This window comes from Mytilus edulis, chromosome 11 (assembly GCF_963676685.1).
Source record: "Mytilus edulis chromosome 11, xbMytEdul2.2, whole genome shotgun sequence".
In the NCBI taxonomy this organism is placed as follows: Eukaryota; Metazoa; Mollusca; class Bivalvia; order Mytilida; family Mytilidae; genus Mytilus; species Mytilus edulis.
In genome coordinates this window covers 71,569,914-71,592,069 of record NC_092354.1, presented here as the reverse complement: position 1 = coordinate 71,592,069, position 22,156 = coordinate 71,569,914, and the positions used below count along the sequence as shown (strand labels likewise).

The window sequence follows — 22,156 nt, the reverse complement described above, 5'->3', positions numbered from 1 at the left end:
CCTCAGGAAAACATTGTACTACTGTGCATTGCCAGGTTACTTCAGGGAACCATTGTACTTCTGTGCATTGTCATGTCTCCTCAGCGAACCACTCTACGACTGTGCATGGTCAGGTTACCTCAGAAAACCATTCTACTACTGTGATGGTAAGGTACCTCAGGGGATCATTGTACTACTCTGCATTGTCAGGTTTCCTCAGGAAATCATTGTTCTACTGTGCATGGTTATTTAACCTCAGGAAACCATTGTAATACTATGCATTGTCAGGTTACTCAGGGAACCACTGTTCAACTATACATTGTCAGGTTACTCAGGGAACCACTGTTCAACTATGCATGGTCAGGTAACCTCAGGAAAGCATTGTACTACTGTGCATTGCCAGGTTACCTCAGGGAACCATTGTACTACTGTGCATGGTAAGTTTATCTCAGGGAACCATTGTACTACTGTGCATGGTCAGGTTACTTCAGGGAACCATTGTACTAGTGCGCATTGTCAGGTTTCCTCAGGGAACCACTGTACAACTGGGCATGGTCAAGTAACCCAAGGGAACCATTATACTAATCTGCAGGGAACCATTGTACTGTGTATATTCAGGTTACTTAAGTGAACCATTGTACTACTGTGCATGGTTGGTAACCTCAGAGAATCATTATACTACTGTGCATGGTCATGTTACACCAGGTTACCACAATACAACTGGGCATTGTCAGGTAACCTCAGGGAACCATTTTACTACTGTCCAGGGAACCATTGTACTATTGTGCATGTGCAAGTCTCCTCAGGGAAACGTTGTTCTACTGTGCATGGTCATGGTACATCAGGGAACCATTGTACTGTTGTGTATTGTGAGTTCACCTCAAGGAATCATTGTACTACTGTGCATGGTCAGGTTACCTCAGGGAACCAATGCGCTACTGTGCATGGCCAGGTTTCTTCAGGAAGCCATTGTACTACTCTGCATGGTAGGTAACCTCAGGGAATCATTGTACTACCCTGCATGGTCGGATAACTTCAGGGGACAATTGTACTACTGTGCATGGTAAGTAATTAGGGAATCATTGCACTACCATGCATGGTCAGGTTACTTCAGAGAATCATTGCACTACTGTGCATGATCAGATTATTTCAGGGAACCATTGAACTACTGTGTATGGTCAGGTTACCTCAGGGAACCATTGTACTACTGTGCATGTTCAGGTAACTCAGGGAACCACTGTGCAACTGTTCATGGTCAGGTTACCTCAGGGAACCATTGTACTTCTGTGTATGGCTATGTTACCTTAAGGAATCATTGTTCTACTGTACATGGTCATGCTACCTCAGGGAAAAATTGTACTACTGTGCATAGTCAGGTTACCTCAGGGAACAATTGTACTACTGTACATGTTTAAGTTACCCCAAGAAACCATTGTAATACTGTGCATTGTTATGTTACTCAGGGAACCATTGTACAACTATGCATGGTCAGGTAACCTCAGGAAAACATTGTACTACTGTGCATTGCCAGGTTACTTCAGGGAACCATTGTACTTCTGTGCATTGTCATGTCTCCTCAGCGAACCACTCTACTACTGTGCATGGTCAGGTTACCTCAGAAAACCATTCTACTACTGTGATGGTAAGGTACCTCAGGGGATCATTGTACTACTCTGCATTGTCAGGTTTCCTCAGGAAATCATTGTTCTACTGTGCATGGTTATTTAACCTCAGGAAACCATTGTAATACTATGCATTGTCAGGTTACTCAGGGAACCACTGTTCAACTATGCATTGTCAGGTTACTCAGGGAACCACTGTTCAACTATGCATGGTCAGGTAACCTCAGGAAAGCATTGTACTACTGTGCATTGCCAGGTTACCTCAGGGAACCATTATACTACTGTGCATGGTAAGTTTATCTCAGGGAACCATTGTACTACTGTGCATGATCAGGTTACCTCAGGGAACCATTGTACTAGTGCGCATTGTCAGGTTTCCTCAGGGAACCACTGTACAACTAGGCATGGTCAAGAAACCCAAGGGAACCATTATACTAATCTGCAGGGAACCATTGTACTGTGTATATTCAGGCTACTTAAGTGAACCATTGTACTACTGTGCATGGTTGGTAACCTCAGAAAATCATTATACTACTGTGCATGGTCATGTTACACCAGGTTACCACAATACAACTGGGCATTGTCAGGTAACCTCAGGGAACCGTTGTACTACTGTCCAGGGAACCATTGTACTATTGTGCATGTTCAAGTCTCCTCAGGGAAACGTTGTTCTACTGTGCATGGTCATGGTACCTCAGGGAACCATTGTACTGTTGTGTATTGTGAGTTCACCTCAAGGAATCATTGTACTACTGTGCATGGTCAGGTTACCTCAGGGAACCAATGCACTACTGTGCATTGTCAGGTTTCTTCAGGAAACCATTGTACTACTCTGCATGGTAGGTAACCTCAGGGAATCATTGTACTACCCTGCATGGTCAGATAACTTCAGGGGACAATTGTACTACTGTGCATGGTAAGTAATTAGGGAATCATTGCACTACCATGCATGGTCAGGTTACTTCAGAGAATCATTGCACTACTGTGCATGATCAGATTACTTCAGGGAACCATTGAACTACTGTACATGGTCATGTTACCTCAGGGAACCATTGTTCTGCTGTGCATGGTCAGTTTATTATCTCAGGGAACCATTGTACTACTGTGCATGGTCAGGTTACCTCAGGAAAAATTGTGCTTCTGTGCATGGTCAGGTTACCTCAGGGAACCATTGTGCTTCTGTGCATTGTCAGGTTTCCTCAGGGAACCATTCTGTTATCCATTTGTTTTATGTGTTTGGACTTTTGATTTTGCCTTTTGATTTTTTATTTTCCTTTTTGAATTTTCCTTGGAGTTTAGTATTTTTGTGTTTTTACTTCTACTACTGTACATGGTCATGTTACCTCAGGGAACCACATTACTACTGTGTATGGTCAGGTTACCTCAGGGAACCATTGCACTATTGTGCATTGTCATGCTACCTCAGGTGACCATTGTACTACTGTGCATGGTCAGGTTTCCCAAGGGAATCATTGTACTACTGTACATGGTCAGGTTACTGCAGGGAACCATTGTACTTCTGTGCATTGCCAGGTTACCTCAGGGAACCATTGTACTACTGTGCATGGTAAGTTTATCTCAGGGAACCATTGTACTACTTTGCATGGTCAGGTTACCTCAGGGAACCATTGTACTACTGTGCATTGTCAGGTTTCCTCAGGGAACCATTGCACTACTGTACATGGTCATGTTACCTCAGGGAACCATTGTTCTGCTGTGCATGGTCAGTTTATTATCTCAGGGAACCATTGTACTACTGTGCATGGTCAGGTTACCTCAGGAAAAATTGTGCTTCTGTGCATGGTCAGGTTACCTCAGGGAACCATTGTGCTTCTGTGCATTGTCAGGTTTCCTCAGGGAACCATTCTGTTATCCATTTGTTTTATGTGTTTGGACTTTTGATTTTGCCTTTTGATTTTTTATTTTCCTTTTTGAATTTTCCTTGGAGTTTAGTATTTTTGTGTTTTTACTTCTACTACTGTACATGGTCATGTTACCTCAGGGAACCACATTACTACTGTGTATGGTCAGGTTACCTCAGGGAACCATTGTACTATTGTGCATTGTCATGCTACCTCAGGTGACCATTGTACTTCTGTGCATGGTCAGGTTTCCCAAGGGAATCATTGTACTACTGTACATGGTCAGGTTACTGCAGGGAACCATTGTACTTCTGTGCATTGCCAGGTTATCTCAGGGAACCATTGTACTACTTTGCATGGTCAGGTTACCTCAGGGAACCATTGTACTACTGTGCATTGTCAGGTTTCCTCAGGGAACCATTGCACTACTGTACATGGTCATGTTGCCTCAGGGAACCACTGTACTACTGTGCATGGCCAGGTTACCTCAGGGAACCATTGTACTACTGTGCATTGTCATGTTACCTCAGGAACCATTGTACTTCTGTGCATGGTCATGTTACCTCAGGAACCATTGTACTACTGTGCATGGTCAGGTTTACCCATGGAACCATTGTACTATTGTACATGGTCAGATTACTTCAGGGAACAATTGCACTACTGTGCCTGATCAGAATACTTCAGGAACCATTGTACTACTGTGCACGGTAGGTTTCCTTAGGGAACCATTGTACTAATGTGCATGGTCATGTTACCTCAGGGAACCACAGCACAACTGTGCATGGTCAGGTTACCTCAGGGAACCATTGTACTCTTGTGCATGGTCAGGTTACCTCAGTGAACCGCTGTACAACTGTGCATGGTCAGGTTATTCATAAAGATAGACAAGAATGAGATTTACAGATAATTTAGTAGACTGAATTATTTTCTGAACTCATTTTTTTCTGTTTGTTTATAGGTTTATGGTGAATGGAAACATAAATATAGACTTTTTAAAAAATCTTGCATCTTTGGGATATCATTCCAGGAAAATGAAAGGATATCATGTTTACTTGAAGTGGTGAGGTCTAGTAAAAATAGCAAACAGACAATAGAAAAAAAAAATGAGTTGACTTCACGGTTGCGTAACGTTTTATTCTTCGTGGCAAGACCCCCTTTTTTCAATTAAATCACAATTTCACTTTGGTACATACATGATATGAACATGATTTTTTTTCTAAGATCAGCTGTTTTGCATGTAAGCCTATGGAGCAGTCAATAACAAGACTGCAACCTTATGTTAATTTGATTTGAATCGATTATATTTGTTGTTATTTTTTGGGTTACCTGAGGTAATCCTGTTATGAAAGAATACTTCGTAGATACTTTGCTGGTATATGCATTTATGCTGTAATTACACAATTTCTTAATTTAAAATGTAGGACTTCATAGATTTGTATTGTTTATGCGATTATATGTAAATGTTACCTGAGTTCACTTGAGTTAAATGGATTGTATTTGTCGTTATAATTGGGGTTACCTGAGGTAACCCTGTCATGAATGAATACTTCGAAGATACTTTGCTAGTCTTTACACTAATTGTAATAAACTAACTTATTCATTTTGAATGTAGAAATTCATTGAAGTTATATTGTTTATGAGATATATATGTAAAGGTGATCTCAAATAACTTCAATTAAGTGGGTTATATTTGCAATTATATTTGGGGTTACCTCAGGTACCCCTGTTATGAAAGAATGCTTATTAGATAGTTTGCTAGTGTAAACATTTATGTTGTAATCAAACAATTTCTTTATTTTACATGTAGGACTTCACAGATGTAAATTGCTTACGCGATATTTAGAAAATGCGATCTGTCTTAACTCGATTTAAATGGATTATACTTGTAGCTATTTTATGGGTTACCTGAGGTAACCCTGTCATGACAAAATACTTAGTAGATACTTTGTTAGATTGTGTATTTATGGTGTAATAAACCAACTTCTTCATTTTCAATGTAGGAATTCATTGAAGTTATATTGTTTATGTGATGTAAATGTCAAGGTGATCTGAATTAACTTGAGTTAAATTTGTTTTAATTGCTGTTATTGCTTGGGTTACCTCAGGTAAACCTGTTATGAAACAAATTTTAGTAGATACTATGCTAGTGTATACATTTGTATTTTAATCACACAATTTCTTAATTTAAAAATGTAGGACTTCATAGATTTGTATTTTTTATTTGATGTTATTGGTATGGTTACCCGAGGTTATCCTGTCATGTATCTACTTTGTAGATAGTTTTCCAGAATATACATTTAAGTTGTAATAAACGATTTCCTTTTTTATAAATTTGAACTTCATAGATGTGTATTGTTTATATGATATTTAGGAAAGGCAACTTAAGTTAACTTTATTTGAATTGATTATATTTACTGTTATTTTTGGGGTTACCTGAGGTAACCCTGTTATGAAAGAATACTTCGTACATACTTTTCTGGTATATGCATTGATGTTGTAATTACACAATTTCTTAATTTAAAATGTAGGACTTCATAGATTTGTATTGTTAATGCGATGTATAGATATATGTTACCTGAGTAAACTTGAGTTAAAAGGGTTGTATTTGTTGTTATTATTAGGTTACCTGAGGTAACCCTGTCTCAGGTAACCCTGTAATGAATGAATTCTTCGTAGATACTTTGCTAGTGTTTACATTAATTGTAATAAACAAACTTCTTTATTTCAAATGTAGTACTTCATGAAAGTTGTATTGCTTATGTGATGTACATGTAAAGGTGAACTCAGTTAACTTCAGTTAAGTGGGTTATATTTGTAATTATGTCTGGGGTTACCTCAGGTACCCATGACATGAAGAATGCTTTTTAGAAAGTTTGCTATTGTAAACATTTATATTTCTTTGTTTTAAATGAAGGACTTCATAGATGTGTATTGTTTATGTGATATACCGGAAAGGCGACTTAAGTTAACTTGATATGAATGGATAATACTTGTTGCTATTTTATGGGTTACCTGAGGTAACCCTGTCATGACAGAATACTTAGTAGATACTTTGCTAGTATATGCATTTATGGTGTAATAAACCAACTTCTTCGTTTTTAATGTAGAAATTCATTGAAGTTATAATGTTTATGTGATGTATATGTAAAGGTGATCTGAATTCACTTGAGTTAAATAGGTTGTATTTGTTGTTGTATTGGTTACCTCAGGTAACCCTGCTATGAAAGAATTCTTAGTAGATACTTTGCTAGTGTATACATTTGTATTGTAATTCCACAATTTTTTTATTTGAAATGTAGGACTTCATAGATTTGTATTGTTTATGTGATGCATATATATAAAGGTGACCTCCGTGAACTTGAGTTAGATGGGTTACCTTTGTTGTTATTGTTATGGTTACCTAAGGTAACCCTGTAATGAATGAATCCTTCGTAGACACTTTGCTAGTGTTTACATTAATTGTAATAAACAAACTTCTTTATTTTAAATGTAGGACTTCATGAAAGTTGTATTGTTTATGTGATGCACATGTAAAGGTGACCTCAGTTAACTTCAGTTAAGTGGGTTATATTTGTAATTATGTCTGGGGTTACCTCAGGTACCCATGATATGAAGAATGCTTTTGAGATAGTTTGCTAGTGTAAACATTCATGTTGTTATCGGACAATTTCTTTATTTTGAATGTAGGACTTCATAAATGTGTATTGTTTATGTGATTTTTCTGAAAGGCGACTTAAGTTAACTTGATATGAATGGATAATACTTGTTTCTATTTCAAGGGTTACCTGAGTTAACCCTGTCATGACAGAATTTTTAGTAGATACTTTGCTAGTATATCCATTTATGGTGTAATAAACCAACTGCTTCTTTTTAAATGAAGGAATTCATTAAAGTTATATTGTTTATATGATGTATATGTAAAGATGATTTGAATTAACTTGAGTTAAATAGGTTGTATTGTTGTTATTGTATTGGTTACCTCGGGTAACCCTGCTATGAAAGAATTCTTAGTAGATACTTTGCTAGTGTATACCTTTGTATTGTAACTCCACAATTTTTGAATTTGAAATGTAGGACTTCATAGATTTGTATTGTTTATGTGATGTATATATATTAAAAGGTGACCTCAGTGAACTTGAGTTAGATGGGTTAACGTTGTTGTTATTGTTATGGTTACCTGAGGTAACCCTGTAATGAATGAATTCTTTGTAGACACTTTGCTAGTGTTTACATTAATTGTAATAAACAAACTTCTTTATTTTAAATGTAGAACGTCATGAAAGTTGTATTGTTTATGTGATGCGCATGTAAAGGTGACCTCAGTTTACTTCAGTTAAGTGGGTTATATTTGTAATTATGTCTGGGGTTACCTCAGGTACCCATGTTAAGAAGAATGCTTTTGAGATAGTTTGCTAGTGTAAACATTTATGTTGTAATCGGACAATTTCTTTATTTTAAATGTAGGACTTCATAGATGGGTATTGTTTATGTGATATTTCTGAAAGGCGACTTAAGTTAACTTGATATGAATGGATAATACTTGTTTCTATTTCATGGGTTACCTGAGGTAACCTGTCATGACAGAATATTTAGTAGATACTTTGTTAGTATATCCATTTATGGTGTAATATATCAACTTCTTCATTTTTAATGTAGGAATTCATTAAAGTTATATTGTTTATGTGATGTATATGTAAAGGTGATCTGAATTAACTTGAGTTAAATAGGTTGTTTTTGTTGTTTTGTATTAGTGACCTCAGGTAACCCTGCTATGAAAGAATTCTTAGTATATACTTTGTAAGTGTATACATTTATATTTTAAATACACAATTTCTAAATTCAAAAAATGTAGGACTTCATAGATTTGTATGGTTTATGTGATGCATATATATTTAAAGGTGATACCTGAGTTTACTTGAGTTATATTGGTTGTATTTGTTGTTATTATTGGGTTACCTGATGTAACCCTGTAATGAATGAATTCTTTGTAGATACTTTGCTATTGTTTACATTAATTGTAATAAACAAACTTCTTTATTTCAAATGTCGGAATTCATGAAAGTTGTATTGTTTATGTGATGTATATATATAAAGGTGACCTCGGTTAACTTGAGTTAGATGGGTTATCTTTGTTATTATTGTTATGGTTACCTGAGGTAACCCTGTAATGAATGAATACTTCGTAGACACTTTGCTAGTGTTTACATTAATTGTAATAAACAAACTTCTTTATTTAAAATGTAGGACTTCATGAAAGTTGTATTTTTTATGTGATGCACATGTAAAGGTGACCTCAGTTAACTTCAGTTATGTGGGTTATATTTGTAATTATGTCTGGGGTTTCCTCAGGTACCCATGTTATGAAGAATACATTTATATTTTAATAACACAATTTCTTAATTTAGAATGTAGGACTTCATAGATTTGTATTGTTTATGTGATGTATATATAAAGTTACCCCAGTTGACTTGAGTTTAATGGTTGTATTTGTTGTTATAATTGGGGTTACCTCAGGTAACCCTGACATGAATGAATACTTCAGATCATTAATTGAACTTTTATAAAAAAAAAAAAAAGTTTATAATTTTACCAGCCATCCCCACCCTACACGTACATACGAAATAAATGATCGGTGAATACAATAATGAAATCATTTGGGAAGTTTGTTGACATCTTTGGTATTTGGTCACATTAAAATTTGGTATTAAGATCTATCTAAATAAGAACTATATTTTCGTGCGTATTTAATCAATGGCGCATTACCACGATTACCTCAGGGCACCGATTACCTCAGGGCATACAACAGCGGACCTAACTGCCACCTGCGGATGAAGTATAATAACAAAAAACACTTTTGTAAATATTTAAAAAAAAAAAAAAAAAAAAAAAAAAAAGGGACATGAGAACTTTCCACCGAAGGACCATGTGAACAAGTACAGATGATCAACATATGAAATTGAATATAACCGTTGGACTATATTCTTAGGGCTTATATGATAGACACAAACAAATATGGTAGCGATTACACGTAAATAGTTTAATGTTAAACCTAGACTAAGTCCTTTATATTGATATATGAACATACAAACCAACGCTCTTCCGTTTATATTTAGCTTAAGAAGATGCATTCATTGTCTACAGATTAATTTTCATATATAAACAAAGTAACGTAATAGCAAAATGCACAGGTCACTGGACATTAAACATCCTACAGTATAATCCATGCTCTAGGTGGGCGTCCGATGTGGGTGTGTAGGATGTATAACTACGCATTCACATCCGATCGAATGGGGCAAGTTAAATCCGATGCCTTGTGAAGGAAGAGTGCCATGGTGTCTACCCATTAGTGAACCCTTGCAAATAACTGTACTGGTCTAGACAAATGTCATACCTTTGTTAAATTATATGTAATCACTCAATTTTCATTTGTCAATTGTTTTTATCTCCCTGCATATACATGACATAATAAACACTGGACGCTAGCACACAATAAGCTGTAAGTAATTCTTTTATTTAAAAAAAACCACGATATATTAAAAGGATGTAAACAACTTTATCCTACCTCCTATAGATTTATGGGATATGGGTCAGGTTATTGAAACTACACGTGGTGACCATATATATATATTTGATATAGTGTTCTAAAACATGTAGGGGTTAGTTATCACAGATATGGTTAGTAATGTCCCTTTCAACACAAAGAGAAAATCTGAAAGGTTTCAACAGACCATAGATGTAATATCCATTACATCTATGAACAGACAAAGACATTGATAATGAAACATTGAAATAAAACAAATTTAAAACGGTTATCGTTGAATTGGATTATGATTTTGTTTAGACAAATGGAAGTAGGCTCTTAAAACTAAGTATTGAAGACTTAATCACTTTGATAGGTCACTAGTCTTAATAACACAAGTAAGATAAATTCGTAAAACGGTGCGCCAATGACCTAACTCGATATATTAGGACAGTTTATTCCATATACACCGTATTAGTTCACTATCACACTATATAACTGATAGTATATGAATACACTCATGGCGATCGACTGGTCGTGGCAAAAAGTTACAGATCTTACCCAGTGATGTCACTATAGTCAGAAAGCCGTTTTGCTCTGATTCTATGTATCTCTGTGATATAACCATAGTCATTTTCGTATAGCCGATTTACTCTGATACCCGGTAGTATGTTTTGGAATGTTCGGCAATAGACGAAAGTAAACAAACACTTTTAACGCATAAATCAATAAGTAGACCTAATATTTTAATTTCTTTTTTTTTTTTTATAAAAAGCAACCAGTCTGAGCTTAAAGGTTATACAAACGAATATTGAATGTCCTGAATAACCACTTTATGTCTCAATTTTACATTTGTATTATTATCATATATATACTAATTTATTTGTATATTAGTACCATTTTACGTTGACTTATTTATACTCGTTTTCTCTTATTTTTGAGTGTAAATTCATATTGCGATAAGACGTGTCACGGTACCTATCTATCCCAAATTCATGTATTTGGTTTTGATGTTATATATATATGTTATATTTGTTATTCTCGTGGGATTTTGTCCATGTGTGTTACATTTTAGTGTTAGGTCGTTGTTCTCCTCTTATATTTAATGCGTTTCCCTCGGTTTTAGTTTGTTACCCCGATTTTGTTTTTTGTCCATGGATTTTTGAGTTTTGAACAGCGGTATACTACTGTTGCCTTTATTTATACATCCGAGGTCACCAATCAATCAATCAATCAATCAATCAATCAAACAATCAAATAGTTACAATACTGTCTTTCAAGGGACAATCAAATCAAGACATTTTATTGAAAAAAATAATAATATTAAAGTAGCCTTTAGAAAAAGATAAAAATTACATGGGAAAATTTTATCGTAAAAATTCATGGGAAAATTGTATCGTAACAGACACATATAGTAAAACTGTAACGTCACGATTTATTTTTAATCTTGTAATATGAATACAAGGTAGCACTTCACTTTTAGTATTTCAATAAACCAGGCAGAATATCTCCTTCCTGCTTCATATAACTTTTCACTGATGTAACAAAAAGAAAGATGTAATAGTATATACAAATTATAAACAGTGTTAAATGTACATTTGAAATTTCAAATAAAACTTTTTTTTTATCACAATGGATATGTATCTGATATGACCTTGACGTGACCTTCACACGGTTGGTGTCACAACTTGCTTTAAGTAAATGACATTGGACTACTATTAAATGCAAAATGATAAACTAAATTATAAATCTGATAAATAGTACAATACAAAATTTCAGATTTGACTTAAATGTCGGACCGAAAATACTTATTTTAGGGTGTTAATTGATAATCCGGTATCATGTGGCAAGGTATTTATACAATACTTTGCATATTTAATTAAAATGTTATACATTGTGACAGTGGTAATTATTGTTAACGGCCCACCATGTCTTATATGAGGGTCTAGTTTAGGGGTGGTCTTCTTTACAGTATATACATGTACATTTTATGTAACTTTTAGATCTTTTTCGCGATTCTACATGTAGATGTTTTTAGTAATTATTCTCCCTTCTGTATATTTCTTTTCTTTGTTCTTTGATTTTTCAGCCCTTTATAGTGCATTTTTGACCATTTTCTGTCTTCCTGCAAACATCATACAGAACCTCTTATATCAACTAACTTGCTCTAATTTTATATTCAAGGGGATAATAATACCTTTAACGATTAGAAAAAAAACTTTATTCATGATATGCTTTTATTTGAATTTTGTTCGATGAAGTTCAAGAGTTTCGAGTAAACGTTTACAATTACCTTATATTGTCACAATCAAGTACTGTAAAATTGGAAAAGGGATTGCAAAAACTTTTCAGATTTTAAAACAAACTTTAAGGTTGATTCTGACAAAGACTATTTGTTGTATGACAATGTTTGTCTTTCTATACGATGTATTTTCCATCTTCGACATATATTTTTTGAATATTATACATGATACAGTATCGTTGGACTTATAGATTTATACTAAAATGCGATAAACTGACATTCTACCATTACATTGCGTTAGCGGATTCAGGGGGTCCGTGGGTTGGAACCCCCTTTTCTTGGGGCCGATCAATGCATTTGAATGGGAGCATATAGCTGGACCCCCTTTACTCTGGGTTGGGACCCCCCTTTTTTAAAATGGCTGGATCCGCCCCTGCATGTAAAAGTCATTCCCGGAGGTTTTCCGTACGCCATCACGAATTGGTTGACCGTTATTAAATATAAAAAAGAAGATATAGTAAAATTGCAAATGAGGCAACTCTCCACAAGAGACCAGATGACACAAAAATAAATTACTATAATAAGTCACCGTACGGCCTTCAACAAGCCCATACCGCTTAGTCAGCTATAAAAGTCCCCGAAATGACAAATGTAAACCTATTCAAACTAACGTTAGAAAAATAACGACGTAATTTATTTACAAAAAAAATGAACGAAAAACAAATATGTAACACATCAATAAACGACAAACCACTGAATTATAGGCTTCTGACCTGGAACAGGTACATGTACATACATCCAGAATATACAGAATTAATCAAACATGTAAACGAGATCCCAAACCTCCACTAACCCGGGACAGTGGTGTAACAGTACAATATAAGAGATAAGTATAAAAGCCAGTTCAAAAAGGCTGAACTCATCAGATGGATACAAATAGAAATACATCTAACAAAAGAACAGAGTGGACGTGGCCGGGTACTTGTATATTTCATCAACAAGTACAGATCTGAGAGTACTCACAATAACTGACAGCTAGTTCAATGCCACTAACAACTAATTAAAAAGCATGCATCTAAGACTATATTATAAATCAGAACACATCCAACATCCAATGGATTAAGTAGAGACGTCATAAACAGTCAGAGAAAACATGAATATCCGTTTCACAGATAATTACGGACATGTTCCTAATGTCGTAACTACAATCCCTTACCCTTTTCCCGAATATGACCTACCGAATTAGACTTATTACTGGGTATGTTATAACATGAGCAACATGAATGGTTCCACATGTGGATCAGGATCTGCCTACACTTCCATAGCACCTGAGATCACCCGCATGTTTTGCCTGGATTCATGTTGCTCAGTCTTTAGTTTTCTATGTTGTGTTTTGTGTACTGTTGTTTGTATATAATTGGTATTTGTCCTTCTTTATCCATGGCGTTGTCTGTTTATTTTCGACATATAAATGAGTTTAAATGTCTCTCAGTGATATCTTTCGCCCCTTGTTTATTAGTAAGAACCTATATATGCAAGGGTGCTCACCATTCGGACTTTCTTGTCAATTAACTATCATACTCCATAAAGGCCATCACAGTACAATGAATTTAATTGTATGACAATCCCAATACAGGGTTTTACATAATAGTTTTAAAACATCTATCATTTCTGAATAGATGAAAACGGAAACATGCAATAATTGAAATTCTACCATCACCGACTTATCAAATATAACTTTTTGTATATACGTTAGAGTGATCAGCATCGGATTGACTGTACAGGGCTTTCATATCAATAAACAAAATTCTATCGACTCTAATTATATAAAAACAAAGAATTATAAAAATGAATATTCTACCATCAACCAATAACTTAGTAGATATATGTAAGAATGTTCACCATCGAACTTAATTCTCTGTCCATTAACAATTGAATTAAATGATTGACATAGGAATATTCAAAAATATATCGACTATTAATATAAGAAAATTAAAAACTGCAATAATTGACAACCAACCACTAACGACTAAGTTATAAGTGATTATTCCATATTTTTATTTTCTTTCAGATATAATGCAGTATTCTGTAGAAGCAACGCACATGTCAGTCCGCCTTGTTGTGACGGAATTATGCGTAAATAAAAAATACTGTAATTTAATAACCGATTGAAATATAAGCTATGTATTATACGGCTAACAGAGATTTACATAACCAATTATATTTCTCTATATTGAGGAGGTAGAGAAGATTGGTTTAATTGACAGTATACTATGGTAACGAAGGTTTATTGGAAACAATGATAAAATATATACTGGATTATGAATACTGAGACTCAGGGACAAGAATACATTCAATTTACATTAGTTGGTCTCCTAATTCTAAAGTCTAAGACTTTTTATCGCATACGTTAGAAGACTTGGAAGTTATTGAAGACTACAGATTTACATTCAATTTACATTATTCTTAAGTTAGGATTCTGTGGAAGCAACGCACATGTTAGTTTGCCTAGTTGTGACGAAATTAGGAGTAAAAAAAATAATACTGTAATACATTCAATTTACAATATTTGATCTCCTAATTCTAAAGTTTAACTTTTTATCGATAGTGTTAGAAGTTAGACTTTGTCGACTGTGTTAGAAGACTTGTAAGTCATTGAAGACTACATTGTAGAATTTGGATTGTTTTTCTTATTCTAAAGTTTGACTTTTTATCAACTGTATTTGAACAGACTTTTTTATTCTAAAGTTAGACTTATATCGATCATGTTAGAAGACTTATAAGTCATTATAGAATTTGGATCGTAAAATTGACTGTGGAGTTAGTGACTACGATTTGATAGTAGTTAACGTTACCATGTGTTTTATACTATGTAGTAGTGTACTGTTCGTAATATTTAGGATTTGTGGAGGTACAGTTTGTCATCAAAATGAGGTAAGTAATTGTTACAATAGAAAAGGTTTAAATCAAGTATTTATTGATATATTTTGAACCCTTTTTTTCAACATTAATGTTACTTATGATTTATAAGTCCTTTTCAGTCATATTGCTCTTCAACTGCTTCTTCGGTCATATACATTCGTAACTTTTAGATATTGGGCTTTGGGCATCCTTTTGAATGTTAATCATGAAAAGCTTTGTTTCCATGTGTACACAACTTGTTTGATACCTCTGCTTGTGAACTACCAGCTGTCCCCTAGGGTATCATCAGCTTAGACTAGTAGTCAGTACTTTTTTGACTCGATTCATAACAAATATTTCTAAAATTGTCCAATTACAAATTTTAAAACTATAAAAAAAATCTAAGGTTTAAACTACTTCGTGCAAAGCTGACCGTATTTTGTTAAAGTTCTTTTTCGGTTCGGACATATAGCTTTTCAACTGTAGAGGTTTTTAAAACATTCAAGGCTTTAAAATGTCGGCTTCGAGTGTTCATGTTGAAGGTAAATACTTGCGAGTTGCGACGCATGAACTTTATAAAGTTCTGGTTGCATTTTCATTTTTATTATGCTTTATATCTCTTTCTATTATTTTTCAATTAATCCAATTTATAGAAAATGTGTTGTTTTATTCACTTTTTTTATTATTTCTCCTAAAATTTGTAAATCGTTTATTTATTGTTTCAGCCATGTGATTATTTATATCTTTATATTTTTTTTCAACTATTTATTGTATAATTGGTGTTAAGAAAATGTAAACATTATTAAATATCGACTTAATTCTTGTTGAATATAAAAAGCATGTAAAAAATCCTTAAGATGGTATTGGTGTCTTCCTCCATCTTGGATTGTAAAAAACAGAGAATCAAAGGTCCATATTTTCTATCAAACTAGCAAAATTTGATGCAGGAATGCAGATATTTAATGTAAATTTTCATTTAAAAGAACCAATTTATAAGATTTTAACTTATAAATATTAATATTTTTGCAAATGTTGATTATTTTTGGTTGTTTTAAAAAAAAAAAATTTAAATTGGCATTTAAAGGGGAGGTAACTCTAAAACAGTGCATTTTCTGAAGGATTCTACATGAAATTTTCCTATTTTGTATTTTAACAGGAAAAAACGTACGGTGACCATATCTTTTCTTTTGATATTCTCAAAACATTGTCTGAAAGCCATCTTTTCCTTAAGTATTTAACAATTCTATCATTTTGTTTAGTTTCTAATCACAAAATGGTGTTTTTTCCTGTACAATCCATACAAAATGTGTCATTTTGTCACGTCCTGTAGCTTGAGAAAATGCGCGGTGACCTATCGTTTTTATTATATTTTTGAACATTTATCAATAGATACTACGTTTTGGCAAAATATGAACAAATTCTATCATTTTTATTTTAGACTCCAATACCACCTTAAGTGCATTTATCGACATTGTTAATCATGTGCATGTTTTCTAGATAGATTAGTGTAAGAGTTCTAATTTTAAATTACTACGGTAAAACTAATATGATAAATATAATGACATAAAGTTCTTAAAATGGGATTTGGAAATATTCAACATAGATGTTGACGATCCATGTATTTATTGTTAAATAAACGGAATGATAAAAAATTAACGGAATATTTTAATCGTTATATTTCGCTACATGGGTGAGTGAGAGAGTCGTTCACGGGGAGGGACATGATCATTAGGGTTAGTCTTTATACTACATGCTGGCTACAACAAGATACGATATCAAAGAATTTAGATAAATAACAGGAAGCTATTTAGCAGTGGGAATGTTTTTATAAACATGTTACTTTTTATCAGTATGATACTACTGTAACGAGATTGTCATTATCAGGAGAACACAATTCCTCTAAATAGTTGTCTGATACTAGATTGATAACAAGAAAAGCAAGATATGTCAAATTAGATAATCTTGCATTTATAAAACAATACAACTCCACCCAAACGGTTCATACCAAACCATTTATTGGATAACATTAGGTCACCATACGGCCTTCAAAAACACTGGCTTTATAGTCATTCTAAAGTAGAAAAGTTTTTAGTTTTTCCTAATATTTTTTTTCTAAAGCACTGGCTTTAAAGAAATTCCGAAATATAAATGTTAATAACAAAATCTTTTTAGAAAACATGCACTTCTGTGTACTGAACATCAAATAATGATTCGACGAAATGAATTATTTCTTTTTGAGAAAAGTCTTTAGGATCGCCGATCAAATAAATGATATATACATTCTACCACTTTATCGATTGTTATACATGCACTATATTTATCCACTCGATACAGTTGAATTTTCAAATTAAAAACGCGAGGCTCGACTATTCGAAATTTAACTGTGGAGGGTGGATTAATATTGTATTGCACAAGTTTAGGTGGCGAAGAACTTAGATCAAACGCACTTGTTGATTAAATAAAAATAATCAATAGGTCGGGAAAAGGATAAGTTGTTTAACAATTAGAGAAATATGCATATACAATCACTCATTATTGTTGTGATACGACAATTATCAATAACAATAATTCGTTCCAATGGCAATACAAAAGTGAACGAGAAAAATAAAATACAAGTTTTTTATAACCTGAAGATAAACATTCCAATTCCCCATTAGTTTATTATCTGTAAACATGCGGTTATATTCTTTTCGATAGCTGTTATCTGAGGGACCAGTACACAACTATTTTTCATTTTTTTTTATTTTATCTATTTCATGTTTGTCCGTTCATGCTCCTGCTTCCTTAAGGTGGTACCCAACATCTACACTAAAATTCGGCTCGTTTAATGTTCATAAAACTTTGATAAAAATATTTACTTTGACCCTTTGGCAAAAATATAAAAATTTCAAAAAAATTGAATCAACAAATTTATCAGCAAAATTACACTGGTTATGTAGCAGTTTGACAAACACACATTTTGATCATTGAGAAGCTTAATATTCCCTAAACTAAACAACGAAATTAAAACGTTTAGCTGATTTTAAAGAGTTATCTCCCTGTAGTGTTAGGTACAGCTGTACCACCTTAATTCCGATATTAAAAGGGACTTGTTTCGGTTTCATGGATATATTAAAAATACTGTGACACGTCAGGTCGATTTGGGACGTTAACTATTATATCCCACTCACAGCGGACCGTTAGGTTGGCATTTGCAAAATCAAATTTCTGCCCTACATAATAATTCTTCTTTTTTAGCAACAGTAAAAAAAAAAATAATCTGGCTATGCATTCCGGTCGTACCGATTTATATCCCTATATACTAATACATTGATACATTGTATAGTTTATTTCTAAAAAATGCTCGTCCTGATATGAAATATTTGCCACTGAAAACAAATTGACAACGACTAATTAATTAATGTTTTAATTTGTGAATCTGCCATAGAATAACAGATTGGGTGTTCAGTATAATAAGAATAGCAACATTTCATCTATATTCTTCATTTAAACATTTGATGAATCCTTTACGATGTATTGTCTACCTACATTTTTAATTGATTATTGGTGTTTAACGCCACTTTTAGCACTATTTGCTTTATTATGGCTTCTAGTAAGTGTTCCGCAATTGATTGTTTTGTCCATAGACAGAAATCAAACAAATCAGTTGAAATTAATGGAACTGGTAAAACGAAGGGAAAAACGGGATCAAGTCCGTCCTTGTTTCATACGTTCGTCCGTCAAAGGAAAATGAAATAATTATCTTATAAGGAACAAAATATAAGAGTTTGCCTGCTTAAATTTGGGAGCAAGCTTCATTTGAGTATAATATATTCCGTGATGCGTTTTGAAAATCACCGTTAATTAGGGATATTATAAATAGTTTTACAGATTTTCTGACGAATTTACGTTTTGCACTTCTTGTTTAGTTAATGACCTTTTTTTTTAAATCGCATTTTACATGAAAATTATCATTTTAGTTGCAGACTTCCGATATGACGAAATCCTTACAGTATGAGAATGAAATGATTCAAAAAGCAAGAGAAAATTGTAATGTTAGTTTGTTGTCTGCCTCCGTTAGAAATGGTAAGTTATAAGCTGATATAAGTATTCTTTTCTAGTTGATAGAAATTTATAAATAATCTTTATTTTGTCATATAAGTAATATTATACTTGTGACATAAACAAAAGTAACAACAACAATAAAATATCTGAGTTGAACACACATATTTATATATAAACAAGTAAAACTAACTAAGAGTCCCCTGTCCTCAGCTCTAAAGACTGTTTTATAAAGGAACCTGTTTTTTTTCACTTGGTTTACATTAGAAGGATTTAGTTGGACTACTAGCTTTTCAGTATCAGATATATTTGGAAACATAGGACTATCTATTGCCATGTCATTAAAAATTTTTTATACATAAAACATTATTAATTTGACAGTAGAGGAAAAAGTGATTTTCATCTTCTAAGGTTTTACAAGTTGAACATGTTCTATTGTCTCGAGGTATTTTTAGATATCTGCCCTCTCAATGAGCAAATTATGGTCACTAATTCTAATTTTTATAGATAAACGTCTAGTTTCAAAATTTGGATATCTTAAATAAAATTCTTGGTCTTGTTTGACTTTAATATTTTTGTAAAGAAAAAGTTTGTTATTTTCGTTCAAATTGTTTATTTTATTTTCCAGTAATTCTGAATAAAAGTTGCTTGTAATATTTTTAATCCAAGTCTTTAGTTTGTTTACTTGTTCCATATTGTGACAGGACATTATTTTTTGTATATCAATATTTATTTCTTGTGTTGAATCTTTGATAAAAGTGGACCAAGTATAAATTCCTTGTGAATCAAGGTGTTTACTTAATGTATAACTTTCTTTTAGTAATGGATTTATGTTTTCAGTATTTAATCTAGCCCAATAAAGAATTGCTTGTGTTTTTATATATTATTCTATTGGTTGTCTACCAAGTTCAGCTTTAACACCTAAATTAGCAGATGTTCTTTTAGTACCTAGAATATATTTACAGAAATTAACATGAACCTTTTCGAAGGAAGTCTTATCCAAATATTGGAATCAAAAAGATTACAGGATACATTAACAGGGAAATTTCCTAAAAAGGCTACATGTGTTTTTAATGAAAACAGAGCTTTCCTAGCTTTTTTGGCTAAATCTGTTGCATTTAGATTTCCATTATTTTTTATCAGAGTGCCTAGACATTTATACTCATATATAAAAGAAGTACATAATGGATTGTACAAAACTATGTTGTATAAAACATAAAAAAAATATACCATGCAAAAGAATATCAGACATCACAAAAATACTGAATAAAATAGCATACATACAAACAAAAACAAGTTAGTATATAAACAGCACACGGTCCAGATAAACTGACCACGGCCCAGATAAACTGATTTGATACAGACATTAAAAAGTGGTAGGCGTTATTGCTAGCTGAGGTCCATCTCGCTGCGTAGAAGACCACTGTCAACTATTTGGTCTGGTTGTTGTCTCTTTGACATATTCCCCATTTCCGTTTTCAATTTTATGAAATACACTTTATGTCGATTTGGTAATATTTTATAGGTACTATACTAGAATAATAACTGAAGATTGATTTGTAAATTTACTTATTGTCATATTTCCTATCGTGTCATTTTGAGTGTAGTTTCATATGCTGTGGATGCATACAATTCAGAATGGAAATGGAGAATATGTTAAACAGACAATATCCCGACCAAAGAGCATATAACAGCCGAAGGTTGCCAATGAGTCTTCAACGCCGCATAAATCCCACACTCAGAGGTGGGCATCATCTGCCCCCTAAAAATACCTTGTTATTGCCCCTTACCCTATCGATATACCCGGTCTTGTTCCATTCGGAATCAATGCGATATATCTTGGTATGAAGGATTCATATCAAATGTTGTTGTGGTGTAATAATTCTTATTTGACGTTTTACTGATTGTGTAATCTTCCTACCGTATTTACTTTATTAGCCGCGAACCCTGTCGACACACCGGAACTCGTCCCATTTGAAATGAATACAATTCCATCAGTAATTTTTAAATTTCAAATGGATTCACAAAATTTGACTGTTGTTAAACCTCATTTGATTCTAATTAACATGTGAGAGTAACCTTCAATTAAGATCATTGTATAAGTTTAAAAGTCCCATGCACGCAACTCTTGCGTGTAGGTTGCGGTACGATGTCTTAGATTTAAGTGGTAATGTAACGTTTAGTTCACAAATGTAACTTTACAGAAAAAAGACATGTGCCATACTTCTAGTTCATATCACTTAATGATAGACACTTAAATAAAATCCATATACAGATGCAATTAATGACAAATATTGCATAACAGAATTTTGCAAACAAGCATTTTCAAGCTATTAAAATTTAAATTACCGAAATTTAACGGTAAAAGAACGACAACTTTTAAAGTTTAATGTCAATGCCGCAATTATTCGAAATGCATTATAGGGTACCGGTGGTGTTTCATATTTTATTTCTTGAAGACTTTACAAACTAGAAAACAATTGGTAGCAGTTCCTGTTACTTAAAATGTCAGCGTTGTCGAATCAGAAGCCGCACCATATTACATTCTGAGTACCATTTGGGAGATAAAAAAAAGCTAAAATGTAAAAATGTAATTGCGCACTTGTAACCCTACGGTATGCACTAGATGGATTCCATAAACAAAGTAAAATATCAAAATTACCAAACTCCAAAGAAAATTCAAAAAGGAAAGTCTCATTTCAAATGGTTAACACCAAAAGCACAAAAACATCAAACAACTGTCATCGCAAGTGAAACCATTAATGTGACATCACCCTATTCAGTAATCGTAGCTATTTTTTTCAAGAATCAATTCACCAAAGTAAATTCAACTGTTTAAGTTGCTCTTTTGATTTACTTGCTAAAAAATATCTATGCATTTATTCTTCTATTTCTGTTCGAAAAATTATATTGTTCAAAAACCTTGTATGCAGTTTTGATGTTTGCAATGTTTCTTTTACTCAAATTAGGATGAGAATCGCTACTTAAC

General features: G+C 33.3%; 1 protein-coding gene across 3 annotated transcripts in view; it reads left to right on the top strand.

Moving 5' to 3' along the window:
• LOC139496206 (parathyroid hormone/parathyroid hormone-related peptide receptor-like) overlaps positions 1–22,156 on the top strand; it is an 80,729-nt gene that overhangs the window by 22,081 nt on the left and 36,492 nt on the right. For all 3 annotated transcript variants that reach the window (XM_071284678.1, XM_071284677.1, XM_071284679.1), the window contains exons 2-3: positions 14,297–15,159; positions 19,086–19,191. In XM_071284678.1, the coding sequence (XP_071140779.1) occupies positions 15,082–15,159; positions 19,086–19,191 (184 nt within the window). In that variant the 5' untranslated portion in view covers positions 14,297–15,081. The remainder of the gene's footprint in view (positions 1–14,296; positions 15,160–19,085; positions 19,192–22,156) is intronic.